Source organism: Macrotis lagotis, chromosome X, assembly GCF_037893015.1.
Source record: "Macrotis lagotis isolate mMagLag1 chromosome X, bilby.v1.9.chrom.fasta, whole genome shotgun sequence".
Taxonomy (NCBI): domain Eukaryota; kingdom Metazoa; phylum Chordata; class Mammalia; order Peramelemorphia; family Peramelidae; genus Macrotis; species Macrotis lagotis.
Window position 1 is genome coordinate 587070332 of NC_133666.1, and position 16418 is coordinate 587086749.

At 36.4% G+C, this 16418-nt stretch overlaps 1 protein-coding gene across 1 annotated transcript in view; it reads left to right on the forward strand.

The window, feature by feature from the left end:
- FER1L6 (fer-1 like family member 6) overlaps positions 1-16418 on the forward strand; it is a 211186-nt gene that overhangs the window by 162654 nt on the left and 32114 nt on the right. The window contains 4 exon segments of the mRNA XM_074202128.1: positions 4294-4454; positions 6553-6695; positions 8557-8645; positions 12229-12327. Of these exon segments, the coding sequence (XP_074058229.1) occupies positions 4294-4454; positions 6553-6695; positions 8557-8645; positions 12229-12327 (492 nt within the window).

A 16418-nucleotide genomic window follows, 5' to 3' on the forward strand; every position in this document is an offset into this window, starting at 1 on the left:
AAATAGGGAAAGATAAATATTCCCACTTTTTGTTTAGAAATTTATCCTACTCTACAGGAAAGTAGGAGAGAACAGGAGAAAAGACAATGTGGGGCAGGCAGCAGTCAAAAGCAAATCATTGGTTGAGGAGGGATAAGAAGAAAAAAAGAAAGAAAGGTACAAATAGGGGAAAGAAGGAGTGAGGGAAAGAAAAGGTTTTTCAAAAGTAAGACCCATGCACCCAAAATTACAAGGAATACAGAAAGCTGGGAACCAATTTCCACAGTGTTTCTGATAAAAAGTGTTTCATAGTGTTTCTAAAACGTATAGAGAGCTGAGTCAAATTTGTAAGTATGCAAGTCATTCTTCAATTGCTAAGGAGTCAATGTATATGAGTAGGCAATTTTCAGAAGAAGAAGCTAAAGCTATCCAAAGTCATGTGAAAAATTGCTCCAGAGAGGCTAGGTGACACAGTGGATGGGCGGGTAGGTGGCGCGGTGGATAGAGCACCTGCCCTGAAGTCAGGAGTACCTGAGTTCAAATCCAGACTCAGACACTTAATAATTACCTATCTTGTGGCCTTGGGCAAGCCACTTAACCCCATTCCCTGGCAAAAAAAAAAAAAACGGTAAAAAAAAATTGCTCCAAATCATTAGTAATCAGAGAAATGCAAATTAAAACAAATCTGAGGTACCTTCTCACACCTATCAGATTGACTAAAATAACAAAAAAAGAAAATGATCAATATTGGAGAGGATATGTGTGAAAACTTGGACACTAATGCATTGTTAGTGGAGTGGTGAACTAAATTAACCATTCTGGAGAGCAATTTGTAATTATGCCCAAAGGACAGTAAAATTGTGCATATCCTTTGATCCAGTAATACCACTACTCAGTCTACATCTTGAAGAGATCATATGAAAGGGAAAAAAAAGGTCCACATGTACAAAATATTTAAAGGAGCTCATTTGGGGGGTTCTCATCAATTGGGAAATGGCTTAACAAGTTATGGTATATGAATGCTGTGGAAGACTTGTTCAGTAAGAAATAATGAGCTAATGGGCTTTAGAAAAACCTGGAAAGACTTGCATGAACTGATGCTGAATGAAATTGGTAGAACCAGGAGAATATTATACAAATCAACAGTAATATTGTGAGATGATCAATTATGATGGATGTAGCTCCTCTCAGTAGTGATCAAGGACAATCCTGAGAAACTTGTTAAAGAAAATGCCACCCAAATCCAGAGGGAAAAAACCATAGAATCTGAATGCAGAGCAAAGTACTTTTAAAAACTTCTTTTATGTTGTTTCTTTCTCTTTTTTGTGTCCTCCCCTTATTTCTTTCTCCTTTTACAATGGAATAGAGAATATGTTAAAACACAATTGTAAATGTATAAAATGTATACTCAAAAGCTTATACAAAAGAATGAATGTTGAAAACTATCTTTCTATGAAATGGAAAAAATAAAAAAAGATAAGGAAAAGATAAAAAATAAAAACAGAAGGTTTCAACTGCTTTAGGTGTAAAAGGCTTAGCTTGGAAGGACATGGAGGCTGGAACTTCATCTTAATCATTGCTACTTCTGTAGGGAATGTCTTCCTATTTAGATGATTATTTTTCTGAGATGACTATGGAAATAAAATTTTATATTCTTTTATGTTTGAAATTATTTTTCTTGATCCTGGATTAGTAAAGTTTGTCTTAACTGTGGGCCTTTGTTTTTTCACCACAGATGCTTATTTTAATTTAAGCCTTGAATCTGATTTTGACTTGGTCTATAATAATGATTATTCAGTGATAGATACCAGGTCTTCCACGTTGCTAGACCAATCACTTTTCTCATCCTTTCTCACTGCTACTAGCAAATACAATAGCATGTCTGTAAACAAACAGATAAAAATACTCATTGATACTTCTGTCTCTAAAATATCATAAAATTCCTTCTCTAGCTTCTTTCTAGATATCAAAACTCTATGATCAAATTTTTGGATAACTATCCTCTCTTCCAATCTTTCTACTCTCTAAAACTAAAAAAGTAGTAAAGTTCTGGCCAAATATTGAAGGGATTAAAAAAATTCTCCTAAATTTCACTAGTTATTTATAAACATTTACAAGAATTTGAGTCCTACTCAGAGAATCATGACCTATTATTTTCCATTTCCAATGGAGGAACAAGGCAGGGAAAACATTTGTGACAAAAGAGAAGTTTGGGGTTAAATATGATGATAATAATGATGATATAAATAAAACTCAACCATTAAGAAGTCAAGAAAGAAGAACTGAATAGATGGCTGAACATGTGAATGTGTTTTCAGAAAGAGGAGGAAGAGTGATGGCTTTTCAAGACAAAATTTTTAACCACAAGAAACTACAAGAAGTTTATTATTAAATAACTTAGACTTTTTATCAATGTATAAACAACTACATATGCCTAAAGATTTGAGAATCTAACAAATACCCAGTCAAAATTATACATCAGAAAATCCCTATCTTTCTCATACATGGCAGGCAATAAACTCCTTTAATATTACAATGCAGATCTGAAAAGAGCCTTGAAAATTCAGTGCATAATTTGCACTTATGTGAGAAGACAAAAAAGGACTGTTCCCCAGAATAAGCTGGACATTTAAGAACATTTTCAATAGATATCACTATGTCAAATGCTTCTAACATTCAAGGTACATGAAACCAAACGTTTTCAAAATATGGAGACCAGATGGGGAAAAAAGAGGATTATAAGCCAATCCTCTAATTTTCCAGATGAGAGAAATAGGCTAAGTTCACACAGGTCATAATTGGCAAAGGTAGAATTGAAACTGGGGTCCTCCAACACCAGAATGTAGTACTTTGCCCACTGTACCTTGCAAATAACAAACCCTATAGGAAGATGAGGTAAATATCATTCCTGTTGTTCTGTCTGCTAATACAGTTGTCCCAAAAATGCTTTCATTTGACTAAGACAGAAGATAAGCTTATATTCTCTTAGATCTGTTGCGACAAATGCACCTATTTTGTGTATGTGAGCAATAATATGCACAAAATTCAATATTAAAGAATAATATCAGGATAGTGACTTTTACCTTAACTATTTCTTGCTACCAAAAACCTGAGAATAAGCTGATCATGATGATAACATAATTTATGTAAAATGCTTTGGGATCCTTAAAATTCTATATAAATGTCGGCTCTTACTTATTATGTGATATCAAGAAGAAATCAAGAAAAACTATGAAATTGCTTTTAGGTACCTAATAGACCTGTTAAGTATCAGAATGGTTTGACGAGGGAGTTGGTAAATTTCCACTCCTTTAAAGTTTTGTTAAAAACAAGATAAATTTTCTCATTGATTGGGAGGATTTACCCATAAACATGTTTGAAGTTTGGAGTGGGATAAGAATTATTTGAAATAGCTCTTCTATTTTTGTACTAGAATAAAAAAACTAATGTGCCTCTTTTAAAAACTATATTATATTCTGTTTAATTTGTTGCCCCTCAACTTAAAGGGTTTTTTTGCAAGGTAATGGAATTAAGTGACTTGCCCAAGGTCACACAGCTAGGTCATTATTAAGTGGCTGAGGTCAGATTTGAACTCAGGTCCTCCTGGCTCCAGGGCCAATACTCTATCCACTGTACCACTTAACTGCCTCTCAACTTAAGTTCTAATATATCCTGAGGTATTTTTTAGCTATAAACATTTTTAATAGAAAATAGTATGATGGAGCAAAGGTAACTTTGCTCTGAACAGCATTTTCTATTAAAGAAATATAATTTTTCATTGATAGACTAATCTATAAATGTTCAGCAATGATGAGAAAGGAGTTGTGAAACTGAAAAACTAGTTGCCCCAGAAGCCTTTACTCAAAAATAAACTGGATGGCATTTTAAATTAAAAACATTAGCAAAAAAGTAGAACTTTAAACCCCCCAAAACACCTAAAAGCAACATTTTACCATTCTCTAGAAAAATAGAAAGTAAAATGAGGAGGGCAATGAAGATTTCCCCCTGAGTAGCAGGCAACTAAAAGTCTATCCTGGAAGGAGGGGGAAAGTCAAATCAGAAAATATCTGTATTAACTTTGACACTAATTTGATCCAATGTCACTAATCAAGCTAGAATCAAGGATGCACAGGACTCAAAGGTTTGTTTTTTTTATGTTACACCAACAAGGAAAAACAGAACATCATGTAAATTGAAACTTATAAACATGACAAATAACACAGATTCCAAGAGTAACTGCAGTAGTTCTAATAGGTCATAGTCAACTGAGATGCTTGGCTTGACTCTTCATGTCCTTTCTCCTCTCACTTGCAGAGAAGGTTACAATGCCTGGAGGGACACATCCAAACCAACTGAAATACTCACCAAGCTCTGCAAAGACAATAAGTTGATCGGGCCTTACTTTCGACCTGGGGAGATCCAGGTTGGAAACCAGGTCTTTTCTGGGAAAACAGTCTTCACTGAGGAGGGCATTGGTAACTATTTCACGATATGTTCTGCTTATGTTATTTTAGAGAATCACTTAGAGAAATACAAGATTAGGGAAAGACTGTCATTTTAACACCATAAATGGGACTGTAAGGTAGAATATTGTCAGAAATGGCCATGAGTCCAGTATCTCATATATGCCTGACTCATAGCACATGCTTTATCAGTTCTTGTTGAATTTGCCTCGTGTGTTGGTGGTATTCCTGACCTGGGTTTGAATTCTGCCTCGTATGACCCTAGGCAAATCGGATAATCTCTGTCAGTCTCAGCTTTCTCATATGTAAAATGAAGATAGTAATAGCACTGACTTCAAAGGGTTGATGAAAAGATCAAATGAGATAACAAATATAAGATACTTTGCAAATCTTAAAGATAGATACTTTGCTGTTGAATCATTTCAGTCAGGTTCAACTTTTTATGACACCTTTGGAGTTTTCTTGGCAAAGATACTGAGTGATTTGCCATTTCTCTTCTCTTACAGATGAGGAACTGAGTCAAACAGGGTTAAATAAGTTGCCCAGAGTCACACAGTCAGTAAGTGTCTGAGGTCAAATTTGAACTTAGATCCTCCTATCTTCAGGGTTGGTGCTCTATCCACTGCTTCACCTAACTGCCATAAAGAAATATACATATGCTAACAATTGTTACATGGTGGGTGATTCCTGTGGTTCCAAGAAGTACTCTTTGCCCAAAATATGTGTCTTTCCCAGATACCTACTGATATTTATAATTCTTTAAATTTTCACTGGAGGAAAGGCCTATAATCCTCAATTCAAGAAAGATTTTTAAAGCATAAATCTCCCTAATCTCTAAGTTCACAATGACAAACTCATACTAAGGTATAAATGATGGTTATAAGGACCTTCCACTAAAAATCACATTCTATGACTCATCTTCTATTGAGGTGAACCTGGGGACTTAGAGGCTAAGAGAGAGCATGGTTCTACACAGCTGGCAAGCAGGCCCTACTAAGCTAGAAAGGCTTTTATAAAGAACCAGAGGTGGCCAGGTCAGGTATCTGAGGATCAGCCCAGTTAAGTTTGGAAAGATTAGGCACAATCAAGTGAATTTGACTACAGTCAAAAACATAACTAGACCATTTTTATGCACAAGGCCAGTGGAAGATAGAGATGAATTTACAGAGAGTATTATTGTCCAAGAGAAAAAGCAAGCTTTGACACAGCATGAGGCAGCTGCTTTGGAAGTTGTTTAAGAAGGAAAAAAGGCAAGGATCCAGAACAGGAAGAAATCACCTGAAGTAGGATAATAATAGGGGTAGAGAAGTAATCACCAAGCTGATTTGTTCCCAAGTGTGTTAGCACCCTCTTAATTTTAGTACCCCTTGAGCAAAACCCCAGTTGCCCTACCCTAGTTAAAATTCTGGTCATAGTAACTCTCAAAAGTTATTCTTAACACTGCTAAATTTAAGAAAGGAGAGTGGGGTAGGAGTATGGATTATGATTTGCATCTGTTGAAGATGCAATCATATCAGTGAAATCATAGATCTTGAAAATATAATACTGAGTCCTTTCCCTGAGATCAGGCTTAATCAGGAGAGAGCACTGAGAATCTGAATAGTGAAAGAATAGAGTGTGCCATGAAAATGGAGAATAGGGGGAGGCACACTCCTATCGGGTTTCCTAATACAGCACTAACTGGTTCAGGAGCTGGGTCTTTTGTGTTTCTAAGTTACACTTGAATTCCCATAATAAGATCCAGATTCAGTTAGGTTAGGCACAGACTCTAGATGCCCCTTTCCCCTCTGACACTTGGGATTGGTGTTTTCAACAATGAGCATCACTCTGTACTTATTTGAGATCCCACACAGTTAGTTCTCAGACTTCTGAATGGCTTCATTCAAAATCACTCAAGGTTGTTCATAATCCCTATTAATTCAATCCTGTCTAGGATAAAGAATATGATTCTGGACATTCTAGGTGCTCCCAATCTCATTGGATTTAAATTAATTTTTTAAATTTAAATAATTCATTTAAATTATTTTTAAATATCCACAAATTCTTTCAGTATGCCCATGTATGTACTAATGCACTGACCTCAAGGTCTTATCTCTTTGTTTCCATCTAGATGAGCCAGTTGAATCTTATGAGCACTTGGCACTTAAAGTTTTACATTCCTGGAATGAAATCGCCCAAGTTGGATGTAAGCTTGTTCCAGAACACATAGAAACTCGACCGTTGTATCACAAGGATAAGCCAGGAATGGAACAGGTAGGGAAGTGACTGTGCCTACAGGTATGAAGCTGAGTTTGTTGGTTGAAATTTTCCTTTAAAACTTGTCATTGTTTTCCCTTGAGTCACCTTCGGATTGCATATTTTATTCTTTTGCTGTGAAAGATTCTTTGTCCAGTTACCACTCCTCACTCCTTTTTCTTCATTCATATCATGTCAATCCTTCTCATCTCTCTCACCTATTTCTAGCCTTGTACTATCCTTCTGTAATCCAGTTCTATTGTTAACAAACTGTTCTTGAAACTCTTTGAGAACAAGCTTGAATGCCTAAATTTGAAATATGATGGGTCATAAATAATGACATAGCCCCAAACATTCTGTAAGATGATCCAGATGTTTTGCCTAAAGTTGCTCTAGAATATTTATTTTTTAAGGCAATTGGAGTTTTGACATGCCTAGGGTCAACTAGTAAGTGTCTGAAGACCCACTAGCTAAGAATGGTTCTTATAGTTCAAAATATAACTGAATTTAAAATTTGTATAAGTTATGTAAAATTTGTTTGTTTATGTAAATTTTTTCTTATCAAAAAGATATATAAAAACAGGATTTGGACCAAGGACTAAAGTTTGCCAAACCTTGATCTATAGTAAGAGATCACTTAGAGCTTAAGGGTTCAAATAAACAATCTTCTTTTAAAAAAATGCAACAACATCGAGGTAAAGCAATCCCAAATCAATTGAGTATTTCAGAAATATAAAAACAGATAAAAACCACTAGTAAAAAGGTTAAAAGTAGTCAGTAAGGATATTCCTTGGAATCTGAGGAGTCTTAAGTACTGGTTTTATCTGCTTCTTGGACAGAGGGTTGACAGCTGGATATCAAATCTATTAATCTGAGGGCAAAGTTTAAATCAAACTGCCCCAGTTCTGTGCCACAATGTTCCTGCTCACAACAATCCTTGCTCTTGAAGGAGTTGGAAGAGAGTGGAGTAACTCATGCCTCCCAAGTTCCATCAGTATCCTGGCACTTATCAAGTGTTCTTTCTCATCCTGTAAATCTGTCAAAGCCTACTTCAAACCCCCATCTATTCCACAAAACCTTCCTTGAATATCCTCATCCTATTTTATCTCCACTTTCTATTAATTCCTAATCATCAGTTGAACTCTATTAGCTTGTCTTTATTTACTGGTCTGTATTTTTCACTTATATTTCATGTATGTTAGTCTCATCTCCATGGGTTGATGATAAGTTCTTTGAAGGCAGAAATCTTGTTTTAGACTTCTTATCCTTTGCAATACCTTTTATTCTTAAGAGACTTTAATTTTTATCTTTGATTCTCAATACCTACTGTGGTGATGGCATATAGGAGAATTACTGGTTGATCGACTGATTTATAGATTGATTCCTGTCAAAGTGTTGGGTGGATATCCCATACTATATTAGAAACCTAATACTACAGCAGCACATTGAAGGATCTCCTCATTTCCCAAGAATATGAATTTGTCACTGAAGTCACTTGCTTCCTCTCTAGAAGGAAATTAGACAATAAGGGAAATATGCATCCAATGATATAGTACACTCCCATTCTCATGTGTTTTTTAACTGTATGGGATTCAACTATTCTGTTAACAAGCTTTTGTCCTTCCAAAATCTCTCTATAGAAAAAAGTCTAAAAATAAAATTTCAAGGGGGAGAGATTCATTCTGTACCTAATATTGCTATTATAAAGAAGCTTCACAGAATAATAAAATAATGCAAGAAAAGGGTTATTGCTATTCACTCTCTAATTCCCACTAAAATTTGAGGTCTAACATCATTGGTTGAAAAATGCTGGCTTGTAAGCACCTAAAATGTACTAAACTTCCAGAATGATAATGGTTTTTGCTCTTCCTTCTGAAAGGGTCGCCTGCAGATGTGGGTAGACATGTTTCCTAAAGATATGCCTCAGCCTGGACCACCTGTTGACATCTCCCCAAGAAAGCCCAAAGGGTAATGTACTACAGACCCTCCCACTAGGAATATATGTCATCATGCAAACATCATGGGGTTCCATTGAGTGAATCAAATAGGTTTTTATGAACTTCTAATTAACCTTTGATGCCTAAAAGTTATTGATCAAGGAAGATGAGATAATTGTCAATATCTCTCAGTAAGAGCTTTAAATCTTATATTATCAACTGTAAAATAAGGGATATTGTAGGAAGTAGTATGGTATTGTGCAAAGTACCCTGGACATAGAAAAAGAGGATGTGGGTTCTAATTTTACCCATGATGCTCAGTATAGTCTTACATAAATATGTCTTAGATAAATCACTTATCATTGTGGCTCTCAATTTGTTTAATTGCAAAATGAGAAGGCTGATCCCAAGATCTCTCCCAACTCTAGATCCATATTTATGATTAGATTACCTCTAAGGTTTCTTCCAATTAGTCTATGCTTCCAAATTTCTTTCCAGTTTTAAGGTTTTATAATTTTATGGGATTAATTGTTCTAAGATTCAACTGCTCCCCTACCCCCTTTTAACCTCATATTTCTAGAGAGATTTACATACTCTTGGCAAGACTCTACTTGACTTTGATTACCACCAATGGGGATAAGCTTGGAAAGCATTGTTTCTTTCGAGCTTGGAAGAAAGGCAGGCCCTGCCAGCTAGTTCGCTGTTAAAAGATGTCATTTCATGGACAGATTTTAAATCCCTACATAGGGTAGCAAATTGGTTCAATGGATAGAGCACCGGAATAGGAATCAAGAAGACATAAATCTGGCCTCAAATACTTACTAGCTATATAATGCTGGTTAAATCTTTTAACCCACTTTGCCTTAGTTTCCTCATCTGTAAAAATGAGCTGGAGTATCTTTGCTGAGAAAAGTCTAAATGGGGTCACAAAGAGATAGAAACAACTGAAATGATCGAACAACAACCCTCTTAATACATTTGGATGGGTCCCATTTATACATACAAAACTTCAAGAATCTGTAAGTTGATCCATGGAGAGACATACTCTATCTTTATAGATGCCAGCCCTGCAATGATTTAGTAAGTTGTTTCATGAGTACTCTAACCACTGAGTCATGAAGCGGCTATTCAAGAGTCACTAAGGGCTTATTTTCCCCTTCCAATCTGAAGGTATAGGGCACTCCGTGGCAGCTTACTGACTAGGGAATGTGTCCAGCTGTCTATGATTTTTGCCAAGTAAGTACTCCAGAATGGGGCCATAAGGTAAAGTGGAGATAGTGCCATTTTCAAGTCATAGTATGATCTGAGTTGAGTTTCCTCACCAGGTGCTTCCTATGCTTGGTGATACAGTCAATAGTGACTGGTGACTCATCTTCCTGAGTTCAAATCCATCTCAGACACTTACAAACCTTGTTTGACTCAATATCTCATCTGCTAAATGAGGAAGAGAAGGAAGATGGAGAAGGAAATGGCAAACCATTTCATTATCTTTGCCAAGAAAATTTGAGATGAAATTTATGAAGATTTGGACAGGATTTAAAATATCTGAAAAAGCAAATTGTAACTAACAGAATGTTAAGACTAATAAGCAATCATTTTGTTCCATTCTTAACATAGGATCCATAGATAAATTTCAAAGGATTTATGACTTTCAAAGGATTTATGTCTTTTGATTGGAAAAAATAATGTATCTTCATTTTCACTAACCTTTTAGTTCCTTTTTAATTTGAATATTTTACTTTATGAATTAAAAAAAAGACAATCAACCTTTACTCTGAGGAGTCCATAGTCTTAGGGGTTGATGACACATGCAAAGATGAATAATTTATGATTCTTATTCTACTTTCCTCATTTTGCAGATGAAAAACTGATTGGAAAAAATAAAATCAAATAATTTATTTAAAGTCACACAGATGATCTATGGTAACTATCGTAAATGGGCAGTATCTAGTGTTCAGAACTTAAAATGAACTGAGAGATCATCTGATTTCAAATATGAGAAAACATGCTGAGAAGTAATGACATTTGCCCAGAGTTCTACAGATATTAATTAGCAAAGTTAGGATTCAAATTCACTTCTTTTGACTTCAAATCCATTGTCCTTTACGCCAGATCATATTGACATTTTGTGATGGTGGCAGCATAGTGGTCATAATAGAATTGAATAGCAATCAAATCCTCATTCATAATCCACCTATTTCTTTTAATAGTGGTAGATGAGGCAGGAATACTGAAATGCTATGGCTCTCTGAACCAATTATACAATTATGGATGGCAGGTTTCAGCTGCTGAGGTCATCTATTGGAAAACACCAAGGACAGTTTTACAAGGACAGATGATCTCTCAGTTCATTTTAAGTTCTGAACACTAGATACTGCCCATTTACGATAGTTACCATAGATCATCTGTGTGACTTTAAATAAGGATATGGTGATCACTGCTGTCCAAGAATATTTTAAAATAACAAGAAGACCAAGAGCAATAATATGTGAAGTGGATTTGGATTCAAAAGATATGATTTCAAGTACTGCTTCTGTCACTTTCTTCCTATAGATTATAGGACAAAACATGTCATCTGAAAAATGAGGAAGTTAGATACCGCCTAACATCCCTTCCATGCCAAAATTCTATAATTCCTAATCAGTCTAATTAATGATATGATTTATTCATACTTATAATCTGGTTTACTAAAAGTAACATGTTCTAGTAATTGAAATGCCATTCTATGTTAATTAAAACATTATTATATATGAATCATAATTGTAAATTATACCATTTATTAACAGTACAATGGATAGAGCATTGAACCTGGTACCTAGAAGACCTTAGTTAAAATATGGCCTCAGACATTTACTTGCTGACCTGACCAAGTCACTTAACCCTGTTTGCTGCAGTTTCTTTATCTCTAAAATGAGCTGGCAAAGGAAATGGCAAACCACTCCAATATTTTTATTAATAATAACTCAAGGGGCATCTAGGTGGCACAGTGGATAGAGCGCTGGCCCTGAAGTCAGGAGTACCTAAGTTCAAATCCAGTCGCAGACACTTAATAATTACCTAGCTGTGTGGCCTTGGGCAAGCCACTTAACCCCATTTGCCTTGCAAAAATCCTCTAAAAAAACAAAACAAAACAAAAAAAAAAAACCCCAAACCAATAATAACTCAAATAGATTCTTGAAAAGTTAGATATAACTGAAATGAAAGACCAACACACAAAATTATTCTTAAAAGCAACATGGCTTATTTACAATATTTTACTAAGTTTGTGATTAAACTAGTAATTCATTAATTGATTATAAATTGATAATTAAAATAAATTTATTAAGAAAAATATTAATAAAGGTTAGTAAGAAACTCCTGGTTTGAAAAGTACTACCAAAACTACCTGCGGTTTATAGACTCAGAGAATCACCTGGGGAAAGATAGTGAGGATCAAATGAAAGAACTTTTGCAGATGGGGACTATGTTGACTGATTCATTCAAGTTTCCTCACCTTAATATGTGGAAGATCTTGGATATGAGCCCAGATCTTCCAGTTTCAAATCTAGTATTTTCCATTCTATGCCATGAAGTCTCTTGTCTATAACTTTAATTCTGACTTCTCCCTGTTTCAGTTATGAATTAAGAGTAATAATCTGGAATACAGAGGATGTCATTTTGGAGGACGAAAATATCTTCACAGGACAAAAATCAAGTGATATTTATGTTAAAGGGTAAGTTCATTTAAGCAAATAACCGCTCTTCTTTTTTGTTTTGTTTTGTTTTAAGGTGGTCATTACCTCATAGGAAATAGTCATTTTGAGGACTTGACTATACTCCATTTCTTTATAAACTTAAGTGAGATGCTTATCTTTCAAATCTATCAATGGTAAACTGTTAGATGGAAATCCCTCCTAGTTATGTTAATATAAAGTGTGTAGCAATGAGAGAGGGCAGTTAGGTGGCACAGTTGATAGAGCACTGTTCCTGAAGTTAGGAAGACCTGAGTTCAAATCCAGCCTCAGACACTTACATGACCCTGGGCAAGTTACTTAACCTCATCCGTAAAATGAGCTGGAGGAGGAGATAGCAAAACATTCGAGTATCTTTATCAAGAAAACCTGAAATAGAGTTACAGAGATTTAGACATGACTGAAAATGACAGAACAAGAACAGCTACAGCAAAGTACCACTTAAAACCTACTTTCAAATTTCCTAATCCTGTTGAAATTAGAAAAATACAGTCCAAAGTATGATAAAGAAATGCTGGTAATAATGCTCAAGTTAAAGTCAGACCTCATCCTTCTCTTTATTGTTATAACAAACACTATACCCAGATGATGAGGACTTGATATTATTTAATTTTCTTCTTTTACTTTGGCAATCAACAACAAACAGAAACATACCAGTATGCAAAGAAGGATAAAGAGGATTTTATATGAAACCAAGAATAAGTTACATGAAAAAAAAATTAATATGTATATCTTTTTTAAAATGTGTATATTCTTAACATGATAGTAACTAAATGAACCTGTTTGTGTCCCTTTCTGAGCTTTTTCGTTTCCTTTTGTGTGTATTTTTATGAATAAAGAATTTCCCATTAATCTTTTATACCTCAGTGTAGAAGGTAAAAGCTTACAGAATTTTCTTTGAAACTTGAGAAAAAACTCAGTATAAGAGACCAAATAACCTATATTTCAAGCGAGACTTAGCTGGCACTTCCTTTCCTTCCCAAAGACATGAATGTATTGATTTCTTTCCTATAGATTATAACTTCCTTGAGGGTAGCACTGAATTTTGCCTCCTTTGTATCCCTAGTACTTAGTACAGTGCCTGTTTCATGGTAGGTTTGTGATAAATGTCTCTTTTTGGACACTAAGGAACTTTCTTTTTTTTGTTTAATTTTTTTTTCAAATTTTTTATTTTATTTTATTTTTTTAATTCTCATTTTGTACAAATATTTTTTTACATTAATAAAATATTCTTGTTTAAGAGTAAACAAAATACTCCTACCCCATGAATATAGACTTGCTTGGGCAATAAAGTAAAGGGGAGAGAAAAAAATTAAAATAAAAAAAATAATAGTAATAATTGTAAGGCCAGGTGATATAATGGACGAAGCACCAGCCCTGGAGCCACGAGCACACGAGTCTATATCCAGCCTCGTAAACCCAACAATCACCCAGCCATGTGACATGCAAGCCACCTGATCCCCACTGCCCTGCAAAAACCAAAAAGAAGAAAAAAAAGACCCCAAATAAAATAAAATAGTAATAATAGTAGGGGTGGCTGGGTGGCAGACAGAGCATTGGCCCTTGAGCCAGGAGCACCTGGGTCCAAATCCAGCCTCAGACACCCAAAGATCACCCTGCTATGTTACCCCAGGCAGGCCACCCAGCCCCATTTGCCCTGCACCCTCCCCAAAATAATAATAATAATAATGATAAATGTGCTTTAGTCTTTGTTTCAACACCAACAACTCTGTCATGGGTGGATTGCATTATTTATGGTAAGTCCATCACAAAAGTTACTTCCATATTTTCCCAACGTTGCCATTGCTGATTGCAACTCCCTCCTTTCTTATTTCTCCACTACCATGTACTATATTTTCTCTCTCCTTTCACTCTGACTCTGCTGTAGGGTTGCTGAGTGGCACAGCAGACATATCCCTGGTCCTGGGGCCAAGAAGCCCTGAGACCCCACACCGCCCCTTAGGCCCAGAATCCACCTGGCCCTATGGTCCTGGACAGGCCTTCCAATCCCAGCCCCTTGCAAAAAGTAAAAAAGAAAATGTGTTATATTTGACCACTCTCCCCACATGGTCCATCCTCTCTTCCTTTATTCACATCCCCACCCCTTCCCCCTGCTCCCCCCTCCTTCTTACTCCAGATGTCTATACCCCATTGAGTATATATGCTGTTTCCTCTCCTAGCCACCTCTGATGAGAGCAAAGGTCCCCTCATTCGCTCTTGCCTCCCCACTTCCATATCATTGCAATAGCTCATTGTAATAAAAAAATCTTATTATATGAAATATCTTGGCCTATTCCCCTCTCCTTTTTCTTTCTCCCATTACATTTCCCTTTTTTTCTATTGGCTCAATTTTTACACCATATTTTATCTTTGAATTCAGCTTTCTCCTGTGCTTCAACTGTAAAAAGCTCCCTCTACCTGCTCTATTAACTGAGAAGGTTCATATGAGTATTATCAGTGTCATTTTTCTATGCAGGAATACATGCAGTTCATCTTCATTAAGTCCCTCATATTTTCCCCTTCTCCTCCAATCTCCATGCTTCACCTGAGTCCTGTATCTGAAGATCAAACCTTCTGTTCAGCTCTGGCCATTCCAAAAGGAACATTTGAAATTCCCCTGGTTCATTGAAAGTCCATCTTTTTCCCTGCAAGAGGACATTCAGCCTTGCTGAGTAGTTCATTCTTGGCTGCATTCTAAGCTCTTTTGCCTTCTAGTATATTATATTCCAAGCCCTATGAGCTTCCAATATAGTTGCTGTTAAGTCCTGTGTGATCCTGACTGCAGCTCCATGATATTTGAACTGTGTCCTTCTGGCTGCTTGTAATATTTTCTCTTTGACTTGGAAGTTCTGGAACTTGGCTATAACATTCCTAGGGGTTGTTTTTTGGGGATCTCTTTCTCGGGGGGATCGGTGGATTCTCTCCATTTCTATTTTGCCCTCTGCTTCTAGAATATCAGGGCAATTTTCCTGTAGTAATTCTTTGAAAATGATGTCAAGGCTCTTTTCCTGATCATGACTTTCAGGTATTCCAATAATTTTTAAATTATTTGTCCTAGGTCTGTTTTCCATATCAGTTATTTTTTCAATGAGATATTTCACATTTTCTTCTAATTTTTCATTTTTTTCAGTTTTGAAGTATTGATTCCTGATTCCTGGTAAATTCATCAATCTCCCTGAATTCTATTCTTTGTCTGAAGGATTTGTTTTCCTCAGAGAGTTTTCTTATCTCTTTTTCCATCTGGCAAATTTTGCTTTTTAAGGCATTCTTCTCCTCAATAACTTTTTTGAACTGTTTTATCCATTTGACCTAAGCTGTTTTTTAGCATGCTATTTTCTTCAGCATTTTTTTGGATTTCCTTGACTAAGCTGCTGACTTCATTTTCATGTTTTTCCTGCATCTCTCTCCTTTCTTTTCCCAGTTTTTCTTCCAACTCCCTCATTTGATTTTCAAAGTCTTTTTTGAGCTCTGTCATAGCCTGAACCCAATTTCTGTTTTTTCTTGGAGTCTTTAGATGCAGCAGCTTGTGCTTCCTCATCTTCAGACTGAGTATTTTGATCCTTCTTGGGCTCATATGCAAAATATTTCTCAATGGTCTTCCTCTTGTTTCTTTGCTTATTCATTTTCCCAGCCTAAGCCTGTTTTGGGGGTGCTTCCTGAGCTTTTGGGACACTTCCACAAGGGTCTCAGTGTGTGAGGCTCTGTCCTCCCTCCTGGTCTGTGAATGACCATAAGCACCCCCCTCTGCCACGGGCCGAGGTGGGGGGGGCCCTGTTGTTCTATGGGGGGGCCTAGACTGCGATCAGGATCTGAATGTGGTCAGAGCCCCAGAGTCCTGTTCCAGGGGCAGAGGACAGAGCTCTGCTGTCTCTCTTCACTCCCCTCCCTCAGCTCAATGGGTTCATGCCCTGGGGGCTCCTGCTTACCAGCTCTGCCTGCTTCTGTTTCCAGATCTGGGCTTCAGAAAGACCAAGCTGCTCCCTGTGTGCCCCAAGGGCTGGGTTCCACATGCTCGTTCTGGCAGAGGTCCCCCGCTGTTCCCCCACTTTGTGCCCGGTGCTCCCTGGGGTGCA